Raw genomic sequence first — 18,248 nt, 5'->3', positions numbered from 1 at the left:
ATTTCTGTGCCATCCATCCATTCTCTTCCTGCGTTGTGGGGGCAGCAATCTAAATGAAGATGCCCACACTTCCCTCGCCCCGGTCACTTCCTCCAGCTCCTCTGGGGGGACTCCCAGACGTTTCCAGGCCAACCGAGAGACGTAGTCCCATGTCCAACTGGGTCTCTGCCGCAGAGGCACCCGCCTTTGACTGCCACCCAAACCATGTTGCACCGGCCCCTTTCGAGGTTCCTTTACGGGTGGTAAGCCCATGGGAGACCGTTTCCACGTCGTTCCTTTGGGCTGTTCTTGATAATCCTGTTTTTCTTTTTTATCATATTTTGTCCTCATTGCAAGTTATTAAAATTATGAACTGGCCAATCAGATGCTTTGATGAAAGGAGGCGGTGCCTGCTGTCCCCCACATCCAACATTTGAAGCGTTTTTGACAGGTTTCGTATATCCAGGACTGGACTTCCAACAATCTCACGCTTGTCGAGACTGGTTGCCATAGAAACGCCCATTCAGACCTACTTGGACCAATCACTGCTCACTGACATCGTCTGGATCCAACATAATGGCGTCCGTAATGCAAAAAAGCGGCGACTAAATTGGTTGGAGCTGGAAGTAAACCATTTTCTTTAGGTAATGTCACGCTCACTCAGTCCAGTTCTCATATACAGTCAATGATTTCTACTCAAAAAGTCAAATATCATTTATTTTAATTAATAATCAAAATGTGAGAATTCTGTAAAAGGTTTCGTGACTGAGGTGTCTTTTCTTCGCAGAACCAAACTCCGGTTCCTCTCAGTTCTTCAAATGGGGCTGAAATAATTTCTGAGCCTTTCTTTCCACTTGAGCGCAGTATTTTTCCGAGAGACCCACATTCCTGCACATGGAGAGGTTCTGGTTAGTGCTGCAGAGTTGCAGGTCCACATGTTGAAAAACCACATTTACCTAAGCTGCTGCAGCTTCTTCTCTTTGATTTCAGCCAGCTTCATTTGTCTGTGCCTGGCCTCCTCCATCTGCCGGTCGGCCTCCTTGAAGGTTTCTTTGCGCCTGGCGGCGGCTGAGCGCTCGCGCTCCTTCACCTGCTGACGGATGGCCAGCGCGTGCTGCTGTGCCTTCTCACGCTTCCTCTCCTCGTTCTCTTTCTGCTTGGCCATCTCCTCTTGTTGGACCCTATAGTGGGGGGAGGGAGCACAACAGCCAGTTAAGATGTAGATCTTTTTTTCCCCTCCAATCCAACAGTTCTGTCTGGGTCTCACTCCAGGACTCTCTCGAATGCGGCCTTCTCCCGGCCGGCCTCGATGGACAGGCAGTGCTCTTTGTTCTGAACTTGTTCCAGGCGGGCAGCCCTCAGTTTTGCTTCTTCACGCGCCTTCTTGATCGCCAGCTCTTTCTCCTTCTGCCTCCACCTTCTCTCCTCGGCTTCTTGGTTTCTCTTCGCCCGGATTTCATCCTGCCAAAGCCAGAGAAAGCAGAGGAAAAGGATGTCACTCCACGGCGGGGACACACTTTGGACAGATGGAGACCTTTTGGGACCTGCTCTGCTTTGTGGTCTTTGGCTCTTTGCTGCTGGGCCCTCAGCCTGGCAATTTCCATCTCCTTCTCCTTCTTGATCCGTTTTTGCTCGGCCTCGTACTCCGCCTCCCGCTCCTGGAAAAGGTCAAAAGAAGAAATTAACAAACGGAAGGGACTGAAGAAGAAGTATCTGTTAGAAACTCTCGGACCAGCTTCTTCTGCAGGTATTCCATGGCTCGTGTGTCAGCCAGTCTCTCCTCCTCAGCTCTCCTCTCCTTGGCTTTTGCAACCTCGGCGTTGATGCGTATGATCTCTTCCTGCAGAAGCTTCTTCTCCAGCATTTTCTTCTCCAGGGTCTGCAGAGATGACAAGCTTTCAGAGGGGAACTCCAGAGGGAAAAGTGCAGTTTTTCTTTGGACCGCACCTTTAGATCTTCAAGGTTCTTTCTGTCCTGGTCCTGACAGAGCTGAAGTTTCTCCTGCTCTTTTATCTCCTCTTGGAGTTGCCTTTCTTCCAGATTTAGCAGGATCTGGTCGCAGATTTCCTGCCTCCCCCTGAAACCCAACTTTGTCACTAAGTCCTCATCGACGCCGTTTGTGGTTTGGACACATTTATGAACGTTTCTTCAGAACTTCACCTGATCAGCTGCTGTTTGCGGAGCTCCTCCATCTTCTCCAAACTCTCCAAAGCCTTGCGGCGCTCCTTCTCCATCAGGGTGTCCAGGCGTTTCTCCTCCTCGGCCAGCTCCACCTTGATCTGTTCTTTCTCCTCGATCTGGGCGTCACACGTGGCTTGACACTGAGTGCCTAGAATCAGCTGGTGGGACAGCACACACACACCCAGGTTTCAGTCGCACTGTGGTGCATGGGAGGCCTCCCTTCACCTTCGGTTTCTCGGTGGCTTCCTACTTGGTTGAGCTGCTTGATCTCCTCCTCTTGCTCCATCTTCAAAGCCTCGGCCCGCTCCACCAGCCGCTGTGCACGTTTCTGAGCCTCCAGCTCCAGGTCGCTCAACTCCCGGTTCTTGCTTTGGGAAAGAGCCGCCTCCTGGATTCGACTCTTCTCCTCCTCAGCAGCTCTCTAAATCAAATAACGAGTTTATCGTTTTTCCTCAGGACTAAAGACTGATTTTTTGTTTTTCTTTGTAGTTTTGTTCAGTTCAATTTCAAAATACTTCATTAATCGTTAAAGGACATAAAGTTATAGGAAGTCTACCAATCTTTCCTCCCTCTCCTTCTGGTAGGTCTTTCTCAGGGCTTCTCTCTCCTCCTGGGTGAGAAAACGGGATGCTGAGGTGATCTGCTCAAACTCAGCTGATGGAAGAGTGATGGACTTTTTTGGAGGATCTTTTCGCGGGATCCTGGCAGAAGCAGAGTTTATTCTAATGTTATCAACTGAGATGAACATTTGATGTGCCCTTAATAGGTTTTAATCATCACTAATGGCAAAAAGTAGAATGTTAGTCCACCTGAGAGTGCGGATTAAGTCTTTGCTGATGATTAGAATTGTTTCCTCCTTGTGCTTCTCATGGGATGGATCCATTCCTCCAGTGGTGGAGTTCTCCTGCATGTTCAGATGAGAATCCGAAAGAAGTGAATGAGCAGCTGTTAGAGGAAAAAACTCTCCTTTAAAATGATAAAAAAAGTGACTATCAACACCGTAAATGGCATTTAAGAGACAAAACACGCTGACAAGTTTGTTATTTATAAGAAATGAATGTCCCTGTGATGGGATCACTAAAGTTTGCTCAACAAACAGTCTGAGAAACTGTGTTTGATTGACTTTGATTTGACTGATTGTGTTTTATTAACAATCTTTATGTAATTTCAGATTTATTTGATATATTTTAGACATAAGGAAAGGAAGTTAGTGGGCACCATCAAATCCCTTTAAATAGATTCAGATCTTCCCCTGAAAATATTGAATTAACTTTAGGAGCTCATTTATTCCAAAAACGAGAAACGATTGTCAAAGAACTGTAATTCTTCTGCGCTTTAATTTCCTGTTTATAATCAATGAGGTATCTCCGAACAGTCAATGCAACGGACTACATTACTTTAAAATATAATTAACAGTGATAAAGTAGTGAGGCCTGAAAAAACAATGAACACGTTTTGACTTCAAAACACAGAAATGTGATCATTTTTGAATGATTGGTTAAACCCAGATTTGTCTGCTTCAGAACTTTATTCACTTAAAAAAAGTCTCATCACACACATTTATCTATTTCTAATCTGCTTCCCCCCACATTCACCTTCTTCGGGCTGCTGAGCGGGGTTTTTTCCCCCTTGGGTCTGCAGGAGGGCATGTCTACGCAGAGATGAAGGGATGAAGATGGACCCGACGATGAGGATGGAGGTGTTGTTCCCACTGAACGTGTGGTCAACTAAAATAATCAAATATTTGCAGATATCTCTCCAAAAGGAACCCTGGAAAGAGAAAGAGAGAACTTGGCGTCCTTAAAGTCGTTTGCGTGCTGGTTGTTGGTGGTGGTTGTCATGGAAACGAATCCACTGATCCCAGGAAGAAGGAGGTGTCGGTAACGTCAGCTACACATTAGCTTCTCACGTGTAATAAATATAATATATAATAATACGTGAAAAAAATAACAACTTTCGTTTCTTATTTTCTAATAAAATTACCGTGCTATTCAATGAAAAGCTACTTAGCCACTGAATGGCGTTAACTAAAACGTTTTCAAAGTCTTCATCAGAACCATTGTTATTTGAATTAAAAAACAAAATTGTACCCTGTAGATATGTTAGTTCGTAATAAGTTGAGATATGATTGAGCGCGTGCTTTTCTGCTTATAAAAACAAGTGGAGAAGGCGCCTCCTCGTTGTAAAATGCAGCTTGGTGTCGCCCCCTGCCGGCGAGGAAAATATTTTTAAAGTGCTTTTTTTCTGATCCTAATATTTTTCTATGCCATTCAAAATTTATTTTTTAATTGTCTTATTTATACTGTGCGCATTTTTATCTATAGTATCGCTTTATTTGGCAAAAAATTAGTTTATTTTTGAATCCCCGCCCCTCCCCATTCATGTTTGTGCGGCAAATGTGGGCGGGGCCAGCCAGTCCACGTGACGCGGAAATTTTTCAGACAATCCGTGTCTTTTTTTTGTTTTTTTCATCCGCATCATGAGCTTTGAATCCAGGTCTATTCTTTGCAGGATTCACCGGGGCTGTTTCTCAAGACTGTTCGGGTATGTTGCAGCGCGGCACGCGGGCAAATAACTGTTTTTATTGACGTTAAATGACTTTTTGATCTGATAGATTTGCAGCAAAAGACGCGTGAAGGACTTCACACAATCACCTGTCCTGCTTTAGTGTGTGTTAGGTTTCTGCAAATGGGGGGCTCCCTCCCTACCCCCCCACTCCTACTTGGGCTTGAAGCCCCACCAACTGTGTGGAAACTGAAGGTCAAATATTGACCCATCATCAGCTGGAGGACTCCTTCAACAGCAAAGCACAAGAACATCAACAAGAACAACAAAAACAGCCCCTATTGCCCAACATGCTTTCCTGATGATGATCCAGCCTTTTTTTTTTTTTTTTTACTGCACATGCTCCTGACCCAGCCTGTCAGGTTGACCATTAACCTCAAACACTGATTGCAAACACCTCTGCTTTCGGCAGCCGTTGCTTCACAGCCACATCCAGAAGCAAAGTTCAGTGTCAGAGGAAGTCCGGGACTGTCTAGAGGCCGGAGGCTCTGTCCTGAGAGGAGCTGCAGCCATGGCCAAAGCCAGCTATGGATACTACAGAAGCACTATATTTCTTGCCATGTTTGTGGGCTACACGCTGTACTACTTCAGCAGAAAGACTTTCTCCTTTGTGATGCCTTCTGTCATGCAAGAAGTGAAGCTGGATAAGGATGATTTGGGTATGACATCTTTTTTTCTTCTTCTCACCTATATAATCTATGTATTTCTCAAAGGTCAAAGTTGTTTTGCTTGGTAAAAACTGGCTGTCATCCACCTTCTGCGTTGTGTGCTCTCCCCTCTGTATGCTTAGGCTTGATCACCAGCAGTCAGTCTTTGGCCTACGCTATCAGCAAGTTCATCAGCGGCGTGCTGTCAGACCGCATCAGCGCCCGCTGGCTCTTCTCCATTGGTCTGTTCGTGGTGGGAGGCATCAACGTGGTCTTCTCTTGGTCGTCCACGGTGGCCGTCTTCTCCGCCCTGTGGTTCTTCAACGGCCTCGGCCAGGGTTTGGGATGGCCTCCCTGTGGGCGGATCCTGCGCAAGGTACGGGGTCACGGCCGAGCACGGGGTCGGGGTCGAGGAGAGAAACAGCCACCATGATGGACTGGGGAGAACAAGTTAAAGGCACGAAATCAATAAGCTTAGAGCGTTCCATCTGCACTCCTATCATAATGCATGCTGCAGACTCAAATATTCAATTTACAGATTATCTTTTAAAATCATTGCCTTATAACAATCAATAATGTGCCTAAAATGTCTGTTTTGAGTTTAAAATTCACTTAAAATGATTATTTTTTCAAAGTAACAAACACTAACTTGTATTTTAACCTTTAAAAACAAACGGTTCACAGAAAAATAGCTGCATTTTCTTGTGAAAAGTAGGCAACTGTTCCAAAACTGCACTGGAGTTGAGTGACGGTTGTGCACAGCTGTGTGCATCATGTACAGTTTTCTGACATCTCTGCTGTGCCGTCAGTGGTTCGAGCCCTCCCAGTTCGGGACGTGGTGGGCCGTTCTCTCCTGCAGCATGAATCTGGCCGGCAGCTTGGGCCCGATCATCGCCACGGTGCTGGCAGAGAGCTACAGCTGGAGGGCCATCATGTGGGCGTCGGGGATGACCTGCGTGGCCCTCTCCGTTGTGTGTCTGCTGGTGATCAAGAACGAGCCAAAGGACGTCGGGCTGCCGAACATCGAGGCAGCGGCCGAGAAGAGCAAAGGAGGTGAGAACGGCCTCTTGAGGGGTGTGTTACCATGGCCCCTGTGGAGCTGAAAGGTCAGAGGTCGGGTGGACTCTGCATCCGTAATACCCCTCACATGGGATTCTGTCTGGAATGAAAAAAAAAAGAAGAGCAACACGATAAGAGGTTCAAACCCCTCAAACCTCACACCTCCATCATGAGGAAGTTGAAAATATTCTCCTTTCAGGCTCCTCCAGCGATGGAAGCACCCTGTCCGAGTTCCTGCTGTCGCCGTACCTCTGGGTGCTCTCCACGTCTTACCTGGTGGTATTCGGGGTGAAGACGGCCTGCACCGACTGGGGCCAGCTCTTTCTCATTCAGGACAAGGGCCAGTCCACACTCATGGGTATGGAGGAGACGTGGAGGGAGGCGCACTCCTTGGGGGGGGGCTGAGGCAACGGTTCCAGTCGAGTCTGTGCTCTTCTTCACAGGCAGCTCCTACATGAGCGCCCTGGAGGTCGGAGGCCTGGTGGGCAGCCTGGCAGCCGGTTATTTCTCGGACAAAGCAGTCGCCAAAGTAGGTTGGATTTTTTTTTATTTTTCTCCTTTTGAAACTCCAGCACTACCTTAAAGACCCCCTCTGACGAAAACGCCGTATTTAACATGTTCTTGTAGCATTTCTCTGCTGATGGAGAATAAAGATAATTCAGATTAAAGTATCACTTTTGAATATTTCTTTATCTAATTCGATGTGAGGAGCAGAAGAACAAATGACCTTTGAAAAAGAGTGTGGAAATACTCCTAGCGGGCCACAACTTCCCTGCTCTGCTCCATTCTGATGCCTCCACCTGTAGGAAAATAGCTCCGTGTACGCCTTTGTTTTCCTCGTCTGAGCTGAACTCTGGATCAGAACTGAACGGCTGGACGGCTGCAATACTGCTCGCCATTTTTGTTCCACCGCTAATGTTAGGTTGGATGGTGTGACGGGCTGTAAGCTAGCAGGAGCGCATGTAAACAAATGAGTGATGGAAACGGGGGGCGGGCTTGCTCCGCGCCAATGGTTACGCCTACAACTCAGAGTTGAATTTCTAATGAACTACTGCTGTTCTGCAGAAACTATGACTTTTTTAAATATATGTATATGTTGACTGAAAACAGCATAATCGTGGTTTAAAATACCAATCCAATCCACTTTATTTATATAGCACATGTCCAAACAGTTTCCAAAGTGCCGTACAGTGACTAGAATTATATAAAATTATTAAACAAAGTAAAAACAAGCAGAATACAATAATAAAAGGAATAAAAATAAGTTAAAAACACATGTAAAAACACAGAGGACCACACAACCACTAGGACCGCTTTGAGAGGAACTTTAACAATTACTTTGACCCATAAATGTCCCTAAAAATATGTGAAATTTGTTTTAAAAAATAATTTTTTCTTATACAAATATCACCAGATCAGTTCACTAGTTGAGAGAAAAGGAGAATTGTTTATTATTACAATATTTATACATATTGTGATCATTTTGTCAGTTTGAGATGCAAAAGTCTACCATTTATTAGACCTGATCGGGTTTGCAGGTAAGAGTTTTTCCAAAAATGGGGATTTTTGTGGCTCATTTTAATGGAAATGTATCCAAAGTGTCTATAGATTCAATTAAAAAGCAGCCATTGCTATCGATGTAAACAATCAACGGCCACTACCTCACATACGTTTTGGTCCTGTGTAAAATTAAGTTGCTTTTGGCCGTCAATATAGTATTTTCAGCTGTTTAACAAAGGCCTATATAAAACCTACTGTAATTTCTGCAATATTTTGTGTTTAATCTCAACCACAAAGCACCAAACATAATTATCTTTGGGACTTTGATTGCTAGGAGACTTATTGTTCTCAAATGGAAGGATCAAATTTCCTCCAACGTTAAAGATGTGGATAAATGATCTCTTACATTATTTGGTTTTGGAGAAAATTCACTTCTCTGCTAGAGGTTGTACACAAGATTTTTATACCACCTGGAAAAGGGTTAATGGCCTTCGAAGTGTGCATTATTACTTTTTAACGCACTTCGCGGAAGCAACCGTCCAACGCGAGGCTTCCACGGCGTGCGTTAAAAAGTAATAACGCACACTTCGAAGACCATTAACCCGCTTATACCATGGTCACTTTACAAAAGCAATACATATTAACCAGTTTTTAGTCCTTAATTCGTGTTTTTTTCCCGATTTGGATCGCTTTTCTTACAAAAAGCGGACTATTTGTTACGTGATGTGGCGCCGCACCACCACTGCACTCAATATTCGGCGATGTATATATGCTGATCTTTCTGATTGGTTGTATAAAGCATCAGTTCAGAGAGAAAGTTCATCTCTTACTGCTTGTTTTTGTCCAAATGATGAAGCAAAAGGTTGTTTTAAAGAAGCCGGCGCAGTGATACAAAACATTTAAGCTAGGTGACCGGAACTCATCAGGTTTTAACGCACACCCAGCAGCCAATCAGAATCGAGTATTTACCCGGACCATGAGATAAATTATATGAAGGACTTAGATGTCACTGCTGTTAGAATATTTAACGATTGACTCTTTATTTTGGAAATGTGCAGTTGAGTTTTATTTTCTTTTGAAAATGTATATTTTACAAAATATTTGTAGTTTGAAAGAGTAGTGCAGTAAGGGGAGGGAGGGGAGGGTGTGTGGGGACATGTAATCAGTTTTGTACACTTTGTCAAACTTGAATCCTTGTACCCTCTGTTTAAATTTGAAATACCAATAAAGAATTGCTGCTGCGTTACATTCATGCACACATTTGTTACTGATGAATGTAGAAAACAGTTTTCTCTTCTGTCTTTTCTGCACAGCAAGGGCAGAGACTCTACGGAAACCCTCGCCACTTCCTCCTGATCTGCATGATGGCTGGCATGTATGTGTCCATGTACCTGTTCAGAGTCACCGTTACTCCCGACAGCTCCAAGGTAACCCTGAGCCCCCCTTCGCTGCAGCGTTCACACACACACACACACACACAAAATTGCTCCCAAACAGGTGCCTCCTCCTCCTTTGCACCTTCAGGTGTGGATCCTGAGCCTGGGTGCTGCTTTCGGCTTCTCCTCCTACGGTCCAGTCGCGCTGTTTGGAGTCATAGCCATTGAGAGCGCCCCATCGAACTTCACTGGAACATCACACGCCATCGTTGCCCTGATGGCCAACGGTACGACCGCTTTTTAGTCCCCCCAGCAACATAAAAAAAAAAAAAGTGTTGGCAAAACGTTTTTGTTTCTTTTTTTCCCCCTGGAAGTTGGTGGCTTCCTCTCTGGGTTGCCCTTCAGCACCATAGCCAAGCACTACGGCTGGGAAACGGCCTTCTGGGTGGCAGAGGTCATCTGTCTGATCAGCGGCGTTGGATTCTTCCTGCTGCGCAACATCCAGACCAGGATGGGACGCGTGGCCAAGAAAGCCGACTAACGCCACCTCACTGCAGCCCGCATCCAGAGGAAAACGCCTCTTCTCTTTTTAAACACTTCAGTATTTTTAATGACTGCACATTCTGGGCCACAAACGCAACAAAAGCAGGATTTTTTCCTCGTCTCAGAAGAAATGTTTATAAATGTTGTAGCAAATAATTATAAATGCAAATTTAGGTTTTATGTTGTGACCTTTTTTTTATTTTTTTAAATATAATAATAATTTAATGCAAGTACCTGATCGATGGATAACTACATTTTCACACAGTTTAGACTTTAATCTGTCAAATATTTACAAAAAAACAAAGTATTTACATCACCAAAATGAACTGAAAAAAAGAACAAGCAGATGCACTTTTCTCCCCTCCCATCAGGGATCTTCCTCTTCTTATGGAGTCTAGGAACCGGCTCCAAAGTTCCCAGCTTTCTCTGCGACCTCCAGAGCACTTTTCAGGTTCTGATCGAAGAGTTCACACCTGCGAACAGAAACGGCAGCGGTGGAGGAGGGGAGGCTGAGCGGAGAGCGGGAAACACGGACACTCCTCGCGCTGTCGGTTACCTGATTGGCATTTCCAGGGAGTAGAACGGGTTCTTCAGAGCAAAATCTGAGTAGATCTCGTAAATCTTCTTCAGTAGAGCATCGATGCCCGACTGACGAGGATCAGCCAAAACGATGAACTTTATTCCTACGGGAACAAAGATCAGCACCAATCAGAAATCACATTCATTATACAAAGACAACCTTTTCAGTAGAATAATGCCAAAACACTCATGTGCCATAGAGTTAAAAACCCATTTATATGGTCATTTTGTGTTCATATAAATGGGCCTGTGAGTTTCTATGGAGATAACACACATCATTCCTAGCAGAGCTAAATGGAAAACACTAAACTAGAAGGGACAATAAAAAGCTCCAAACATGTGACCCGTGGAGTTTGTCATCTGTTCTCTCCAGTTTACTTTTCCAAACCAAAGGAACCGATTAGCTGTGAAATAACAAACTGCTCTCACTACGGTGGCCCTGATGTCCAAATCATTCCATTTAACATATTAAAGATCACAACGTCAATTTAAAAAATCAGAAGTCATTTTTAAAGTAATAAAAAAATGGAACGAACTAAAAACCGTACTCTTTTCCAACCTTCTGCCTTCCCCTCTTCTTCCAAACTCAAATTTTTTAACAAATCGCCTTGATTTCTGGAAATTCCTTTTGTTTTTTCCAAAACAATCCTTTTATTTATAGAAAGTTGTTTTGATTTTTAAAACGTAACGGTTCTACTTTCGTCATTTGTTTTGCTTTTTCTTTGGGTTGTGATTTTTGTTTTTCTCTGCCTCATCTTTTCGCGTTGAGTGATTTGCTCTTCAGGTCCACCGGATCGTATCCTACGCTTTACTAGTGAAGGTTACAAGCAGGCAGTGACAGCGACAGGCTGGCGGCCTGTGTAGGCTGACCCGTGCCTCGGCCCAACAGCAGCAGCAGGGACGGGCTCTGGCGAGGCAAAGAAAGGGAGGCAGCTTAAAATAAAAAAAGATGACGGAAAGGCGAGGGGAGGGGCTTAAACTCACCGCTTATGATCCCAGACTCCACAACTAACTAACAACGGCTTCTTAACAAGACATAGTTTTCATTAATATAATTCATTGGTTTTACTGGATTTTTTGAAAAGTGAAAAAAAAATAAAAGTGTATTTGTTTCCATCATCTCACTCATCTTAACTCTGGGTGTTTGACAGACGGAAACGTTTTTTCAAGGTTGTGGAAAATGGACAAAAGATCAAAGGAAACATCAGCGTCCATTTTAGAAAGAGGAGGAGGAAAAACACTCCAAGAAAAAAAGGAATACAGGCGATGTCCCAAATGAACACTCGGTAGATGGCAAATACCACCAAATTTACTGTTGCAGTAAAGTTTGGAGCAACATTTGGCTCATGAAGGTTTGCACTTCATTAGACTAGTCTTGTTAAGGAGCTTATTGGTGGATTTCATATAAGCTTCTCTGCTGTTCTCAAATACAGTCAATGCTTCAGATTCCATTAACACAATCGTTTGTCATTTTTTGTTTAGTTTTATGTGACACTTAAGCACAAAAAAACAGAAGAATATGTCCTTTAGTTTCCATTAATGTTCATGCATGAAGCCAACGGAAATGACCGGGATGATATCATTCATAGGTCATGTCAGGGTTGTATTCAGTTCATGAAAAAAATAAAAAACAACAAAATAAATGTGACAATTTTTCACCAAAATCAACCAGCCTTTAAAAAGAAAACACAAACGGATGCATGTTCAGTGTTTCGCCCAGGGCGTCAAACTAACCAGGATGGCCTCTGGAGACAGCAGGTTAAGAAAATGGATGGATGGATGGTTGGATGGATGGGTTATAACCAAAACATCAGTCTGACCTGTGAGGGTCTGGAAGCAGTGGAGTTTGAAGACGTCTGTCTCCAGCATCTCAATCCCTGAGCTGCCAACTTCAGGGGACAACTGTGAACCTATAGCAAACAACCTACGGGAAGAAAGAAGGACAAATCATGACGCTATCAGAAGCAGGAACCATGGTTTCTAACAATTATCTTAGGTTAGGACATCCTAAATCGGTTGTTTGTTCTCTACAATTATTTGAATGAACCCGAAACACTCACGAATGGAACATGGAGGCCAACATCAGCTTCTCGTTGGAGCTCAGACGAGCCCGTCCAAACCGTATGGAGACGGGATAATTCGCGGGGTCTTTGAGGTACTCGAGGGTGTCCTTCCCGTCCGCGGTGTTCTTCCCGATCACATCCACGCCATTGATGGACAGGAGCGCATGTCCCACTGCGCCGCCAAACCACCACTTCAGTTTCAAACAGCTCAGTAAAAGACCCGTTTTCAATCAAACGTTTAACAGGCTAAAAGTTATGTAATGCACTTGATTGTTTTGCGCATTCAGAGAGTTCAGATGTGTGTCGCTTTTGGTGAGGAGGCTAGCTGACGACAAGCTAACTCATTATTAATGTACCTTTAATTCCGTCCCGCTGTCCAAACGATACGATGACCTTTTCGTCGTGGTGCTTGAGGACCAAATCTAACGGATAGCTAAAGGTCTTCTCCACTTCACTCCGTGGGACGTAGTTGTCATATTGGTAAATTAAACCTCCAGCTTTATTCACTACGTAAACACTGAAAATCGCCATCTTTACGACGTCCGCCTCAGTTTACAGCTGACTAAATGTGTCACGTGACATCAACATCCGAACATGGTTGTTTTTTGTTGTCGTTGTTTTTTTTTTAAATACATTTATTTAAACCATATTCTTTTTCTGTTTGAATGTTTTCGTTGTGAGTAAAAATATAAATATAAATCGTATGAGGATTTTTAAAGGTTCGTCGACGAACTCAATGTCCCAGAATTCCTAATGTCATTTCCGCAGAAACAGGTTGTCCAAAGGACTGTTGCAAGGGCTCAACTTCCTTTCGATCCGACATCTTGACGAGGAAACATGGTGAGACCGAGTGTACCTTGACTTTTCGTTAGAAATTATGTTCTAAACATTATTGTTCACCCATTTTAATTTATAATAACATCAGACTTATTCCTTATTTTGCAAACATCTTAATATTTGTTTTAGTCTGAACGTTTAACAAGGAAATGTTCATACTTTTGGCCGTTACCAGCTAGCTTAATAGCTAACCCCTGTGCATTATCTCCCATGCTTTGAGGTGCTTTCTGGCTTGCAGACCACAGGACACGGGAGAGATATCGGAACTTATTAACGCCTGTTGTGGTCTATTTTAGACATTGTCACGGATTAATGCTCATAATCGGAAGATGTCAAAGGGATTACAACATATTTTTAATGTTTTCGGCGTTGAGGCCCTCACTTCAACAGATATTTGTTGTTCCACTGAACTATTGGGTCCACATGATCAGTCTCTGTCATAGGTATTAGCATAGAATAAAAGTAATAAAAAGACCAATGTTTTTCTTATTTTACCACACATGCGTCATTAGTTTTTAAACTGAACAATAAAACGTGATGCAGTAGCTTATAATTTAAGTATTAGTCTATTAAAACTTTGACATTTTTTCACGTTAGTCTTTTTTTTTTTTTACTTTAATTTGTAAATATGACAGGCTGAGTTTATTAAAGGGAACTTTTTTTTAATTTGATCCTGACATGAATGGTAGAGATTTGTTGAAACGCTCTTATGGGAGAATCCCCAACATTGAAACCATGTTGATGTTTTCCAGAAGTACAACTTTGTAGTATAAAACTTCATCTCTTTTTCAGCCTCCTAAGCAGGATAAGAAGAAGGATGCTGGGAAGTCCAAAAAGGACAAGGACCCAGTCAACAAGTCTGGAGGCAAAGCCAAGAAGAAGGTAAGTAAACATGAAGGATTATTTATAAAATAAAATAAAAACTCCCCTTTGCAGAACTTTCACACTGCACTGTTTTTGTGCCTGAGCAGAAGTGGTCCAAGGGAAAGGTGAGGGACAAGCTGAACAACTTGGTCCTCTTTGACAAAGCAACCTATGACAAGTTGTACAAAGAAGTCCCCAACTACAAGCTCATCACCCCCGCGGTTGTATCAGAAAGACTGAAGATCCGTGGCTCTCTGGCCAGGAATGCTCTCCAGGAGCTGCTGTCTAAAGGTGAACGCCGGCTTTTCCGTTCAGAACCACACATGTGGGGAGGGAAGAGCTCGCTTTAGTCTTTACAGATGGTAAAAATGTAAAAGCATACATTTAAAAAAAAAAAAAGAAAGTTTAGAACGTTTCCATGAAGGTTTTGTTTAAATTTAGGTGCTTTACGGGGTTGTAATGCAAACGTTTTGTGCTGTTTAGTGTTTATGAACTTACATGAAGGCTCTGCGACCGATATTCATTCATCAAAAGTGCTCTTTAGCGGTCCCTGTTGTTCAGGTGCTTGTGATCGATTTTAAAAAATGATGTTTGCATGGCTCGTTTATTTTTTGTTATGGTTATTCAAGTTCACAAACACAAAATGCTTGATGGGAGGCAAACGGCACAGCAGCAGATCATGTCAGGCAAAATGTAAATGTAATGGGGGTTCTGTATCTTTCTGTCTGAAAGCAGACTGAAATGTAACTGCATCATGAGTCATGATGATGTTTGTCGTTGTGTGGATGTGCACCACTTTAGTGTCACCAGGTGATTTACTGTCTCTGAGCTGCCTCACAGATTTGCTTCTCTTTGTCTACTCAAACATGAAATAATTTGTGATTCACTCCTAAAGATGCACATGCATTAGAGAGCACTCACAGCAATGTCCTGCTGTCTTCCAGGCATGATCAAGCTGGTCTCCAAACACAGAGCACAGCTGATCTACACGCGTAACACCAAGGGTGGAGATGAGGAAACAGCAGAAAAGGCATAATCGGGTACTGCAAAGTTGCAGCTTGCATTTCTGTGCCTTCTAGGTCTGCTCTCTAATCACTGATTGTATTTTTCTTTTGCAGGGTCTCCTGTTTCTTTCCTGTGACCTGTTTGTAATGAAAGGTGTAATAAAAATCTAAAAACAGTTGTTTGAGGATCCTGTGTGTTTGGTTACAAACATGAATTCTTATTGACTTCTAGATGGTGATTCAAAGTAGAAATCTTCAAAAAGTGTAAAAGAGCAGCAATAAATCTAATGGCAATTCATGCCAATTTTTGATTTAGTTGACGTTTAAAAGCCTTATAAGTACAGTAATGGTATTAATGACTTTCTGCTGGGATTTCTGTTTTCTGACAATTCTGTGAGTTACAGAAAAATGAATCTAAATGTTGAAAATCATTCTTTATTGGTGTTTATAGTGAAGAAATCCGGTTTAATGTTACTGCAATTAATCAGTTTAATAAGGGTGAGATCTATAATGACATGCTTGTCAGAAACAAATGCAGTAAATGAAAAAGGGCTGCCTGTATTTACGGTTCATTTAAAGCAAATTATTTTCTGTTTTTTGGCTGCCCTGACGTAAATTTGACATCCTGACAGCTCATGTTGCTTTCATGGTCAGGTGGATCATCGGTAATTAGATTGGTTGTTTTTCCTGTTAAAAGCTGTTGATGGTGGAAGGTCAGAGGAGAGGCTTGAAATGAAAAGCCCTCTCCTGACAGGTTTTGCTGCGGGCCACAGAACGTAGGAGTTCTAGGATGAATGCCTCTGGCTGCTCCTTTGTCACGCCGCTGAGCGCCAGCAACAAAAGAAAACAACCCGAGGGTTCAACGCCGCTGACGGATGCTTCATCCACCTGCTCCCCTAAACTACATTCAGCCTTGGTCTTCACCTCCTGGTCTCCGTAAGTGCTTTCCCTCCTGGTAGATGCCACTCTTTCTGACATCCTCACTAAAGGCTTTTATTTCTTTGATCTGCAATGCCACAAAAAAAAAATTTAAGTTAGCAGAGGTTAGGTTTTTCAAAAAGAAAAAGTTCAGCCAAAAAATACTAAGACTTTCAGAGGAAACTGGCTTTTGATAAACTGCAAATCAGAGCAATTATAAACTCAGAAATCCAACTGACAGCAAAAAGCAGCCATTTTTAAGGAAAAGCATTCTATAACATCAAGCAAATCCAAAAAAAGATACTATTTTAATTGGCTAAAAATGATCATTACCCACCTAGATAAATTAAAACATTAATATTTTATGTAATTGTTTTTAAATGAATACAGATGCGTTGAAATTAACAAAATAAAGTGTCAAACTGCTTCAATCCCCTTACATCTGATTTTCATCTTGAAGGCGTTTAGATGGTGCTTTGTGCGCCCTCTGGTGGACGTTGGTGGTGCTACATTCAGGAGCGTAGGATTTATGGCTTGCAGCTGTTGAGTGGCTGACAGACGCGAGGAGGAGCTCAGTTGCTGCCGAGGCTCACGCCGCTCCGTCCGCCCGCCGTCGCTTTGGACAGAAGCCGCTGCGCTGGGACTCAAAGGTGAGTGCGTCTGCATCAAATATCCCCGGAGCAATTCTCACACGCAGTTCCAAACTTTTACCACTCCGCGTGACCTCATGATCTATGTTTGAGCTGTAGACATTTTTACTTTTTTAGAGAAATAACAGGGGGGTTCGGGAAAATCTGCTTAAGTTAGCTTAAGTCATCTGTTGGCAGCTTTGCCATTACTGGTCTGAAGTGGTAAAGGAAAACAGATGCCTTTGTGTGTCTGGAGTGTTTTTTTTTCCCATCATGCTTCAGTTAGAACGCGGTCCGTGTCTGCTTCCTCTGCTCTTTTCTTAATTTTAGTTCAGAGCGCGGTCCTATTTTTGGAAGCCGACGCGTCACAGCAGAGTGGACCACATTACTACAGACAGACGGACGGACAGCCCCCCATGAGTATTTAAGTAGACCCCTCCCCTCCTCAACGAAGTTTTTGCTAACATTTAAACCCCGCGTGCTTTCTATAAACATTGCGGGAGTCTTCAGGTACAAGACGGTCAAAACATTTTTAGATTGGGAGTCGGATGCTCAGAGCTCCTAAATGAGGGGGTGTAACTGTTAATCTATCCCGAAGTGAGTGGCAATGACACCATTATAACTTGAATCGGGTTTCATGAATTTTAGAATTCTAACTTTAACTTAATGGGTTGTTTAGTTTCATTGGGATTTCAGAAAATCCGACGTCTGAATAGATTGTAACGCAACACGCGCATGTCCGGCTAGAGGTCCGACTGACGCTCAAACACCGACAGGCTCCTCAATATTAAGTTAACAGCGCTGATAAATAACTAAATAGTCAGGCAAACAATAGATTTTAAAATGCTTGCATTTCTAGAGTATAAACATAATACAACTTAATAAAACAGACTTTTTCATTGCAATCTTGAGGCAACAGCAAGGATTTTATAAAGGGGAAAAAGAACACAGATATGGGATTTTTTGTCGAAATTCAATATGCAAACAATTTGGCTATTACTATTTCCACATTTAAGCCTTTATTGTCATTTTTTGGGGATGAAAAAAAATCATCTTTTATCAGATTAATAGTATATTTCTATGTTTAACTAGCATTGTTCCTTTGCTCTATTCCAAATGTTATAGAACCAGTTTTGTCTCAGAGATTCTACCTTTTATGTGGCTGTCAGATCAAAGCTTATTCAAATTTGCAAGAATCTTTCTAAATCTTTCTATTGGCCAATAATGATCCTTTAATGGAGTTATTTACCTGTAAGGACATTGTGGATCATTAGAATAAACAGTACAAATGATCCTATGAACAAAAAGAAAAGTATCAGGATAAGTAGCTAAGTGGGTTTTTCATGTAAAAAGTATGGTGCAGTAAAACCTTTCTAGGATTACAGTTTTTACAAATAAAGTACTTGCTAAAAAATATTAAATGTGTGTACACAATACATCTGTAGTTTACTACAGTGTAAACAGTAGCTCATATAATATGATTATAATGTATTATATCAATATG

The 18,248-nt window shown here is 42.6% G+C and overlaps 5 protein-coding genes across 9 annotated transcripts in view; 3 read left to right on the top strand and 2 right to left on the bottom strand.

The window, feature by feature from the left end:
* Positions 1 to 668: 668 nt before the first annotated feature.
* On the bottom strand, positions 669 to 4,014 carry LOC101157797 (cilia- and flagella-associated protein 45). The gene is made up of 11 exons (XM_023961986.1): positions 3,756 to 4,014; positions 2,970 to 3,064; positions 2,717 to 2,861; positions 2,411 to 2,581; positions 2,140 to 2,318; positions 1,927 to 2,056; positions 1,712 to 1,858; positions 1,524 to 1,637; positions 1,247 to 1,440; positions 936 to 1,160; positions 669 to 867 (listed from the first exon to the last, which is right to left on the bottom strand). Exons 1-11 carry the CDS (start codon positions 3,807 to 3,809, stop codon positions 786 to 788), a joined length of 1,536 nt encoding a protein of 511 aa, XP_023817754.1. The 5' UTR covers positions 3,810 to 4,014; the 3' UTR covers positions 669 to 785.
* Positions 4,015 to 4,591: 577 nt separating this feature from the next.
* On the top strand, positions 4,592 to 10,019 carry slc37a4 (solute carrier family 37 member 4). 2 transcript variants are annotated; one of them, XM_023961987.1, is made up of 9 exons: positions 4,592 to 4,704; positions 4,775 to 5,384; positions 5,516 to 5,748; positions 6,182 to 6,425; positions 6,631 to 6,789; positions 6,875 to 6,960; positions 9,245 to 9,358; positions 9,456 to 9,594; positions 9,682 to 10,019. In XM_023961987.1, the coding sequence occupies exons 2-9, from the start codon at positions 5,237 to 5,239 to the stop codon at positions 9,846 to 9,848; spliced, it is 1,290 nt and encodes a 429-aa protein (XP_023817755.1). In that variant the 5' UTR covers positions 4,592 to 4,704; positions 4,775 to 5,236; the 3' UTR covers positions 9,849 to 10,019. The 2 variants fall into 2 exon arrangements, with proteins under 2 accessions (XP_023817755.1, XP_004075896.1); XM_004075848.4 differs by having other exon boundaries at positions 4,613 to 5,384.
* Positions 10,020 to 10,030: 11 nt separating this feature from the next.
* trappc4 (trafficking protein particle complex 4) lies at positions 10,031 to 13,068 on the bottom strand. The gene is made up of 5 exons (XM_004075851.4): positions 12,849 to 13,068; positions 12,490 to 12,664; positions 12,250 to 12,353; positions 10,407 to 10,533; positions 10,031 to 10,323 (listed from the first exon to the last, which is right to left on the bottom strand). Exons 1-5 carry the CDS (start codon positions 13,021 to 13,023, stop codon positions 10,245 to 10,247), a joined length of 660 nt encoding a protein of 219 aa, XP_004075899.1. The 5' UTR covers positions 13,024 to 13,068; the 3' UTR covers positions 10,031 to 10,244.
* rps25 (ribosomal protein S25) lies at positions 12,602 to 15,376 on the top strand. Of its 3 annotated transcripts, none has more exons than XM_011482877.3 (6): positions 12,602 to 12,972; positions 13,261 to 13,332; positions 14,122 to 14,211; positions 14,301 to 14,484; positions 15,138 to 15,233; positions 15,312 to 15,376. In XM_011482877.3, the coding sequence occupies exons 2-5, from the start codon at positions 13,330 to 13,332 to the stop codon at positions 15,227 to 15,229; spliced, it is 369 nt and encodes a 122-aa protein (XP_011481179.1). In that variant the 5' UTR covers positions 12,602 to 12,972; positions 13,261 to 13,329; the 3' UTR covers positions 15,230 to 15,233; positions 15,312 to 15,376. The 3 variants fall into 3 exon arrangements, with proteins under 3 accessions (XP_011481179.1, XP_020564109.1, XP_023817758.1); XM_020708450.1 differs by lacking the exon at positions 12,602 to 12,972 and adding an exon at positions 13,135 to 13,168; XM_023961990.1 differs by lacking the exon at positions 12,602 to 12,972 and having other exon boundaries at positions 13,247 to 13,332.
* A 1,273-nt stretch (positions 15,377 to 16,649) lies between these two features.
* Positions 16,650 to 18,248, top strand: part of sgcg (sarcoglycan gamma) — a 15,721-nt gene continuing 14,122 nt past the window's right edge. Inside the window, exon 1 of one of the 2 annotated variants that reach the window (XM_011482873.3) lies at positions 16,650 to 16,765. The gene's annotated coding sequence lies outside the window, so the exon portion shown is untranslated. The remainder of the gene's footprint in view (positions 16,766 to 18,248) is intronic. The other variant, XM_004075847.4, reaches the window with a different exon arrangement.

Source organism: Oryzias latipes, chromosome 13 (genome assembly GCF_002234675.1).
Source record: "Oryzias latipes chromosome 13, ASM223467v1".
Classification (NCBI taxonomy): domain Eukaryota; kingdom Metazoa; phylum Chordata; class Actinopteri; order Beloniformes; family Adrianichthyidae; genus Oryzias; species Oryzias latipes.
The sequence above is the reverse complement of the archived record's forward strand: the minus strand, read 5'-3'. Positions and strand labels throughout refer to the sequence as shown.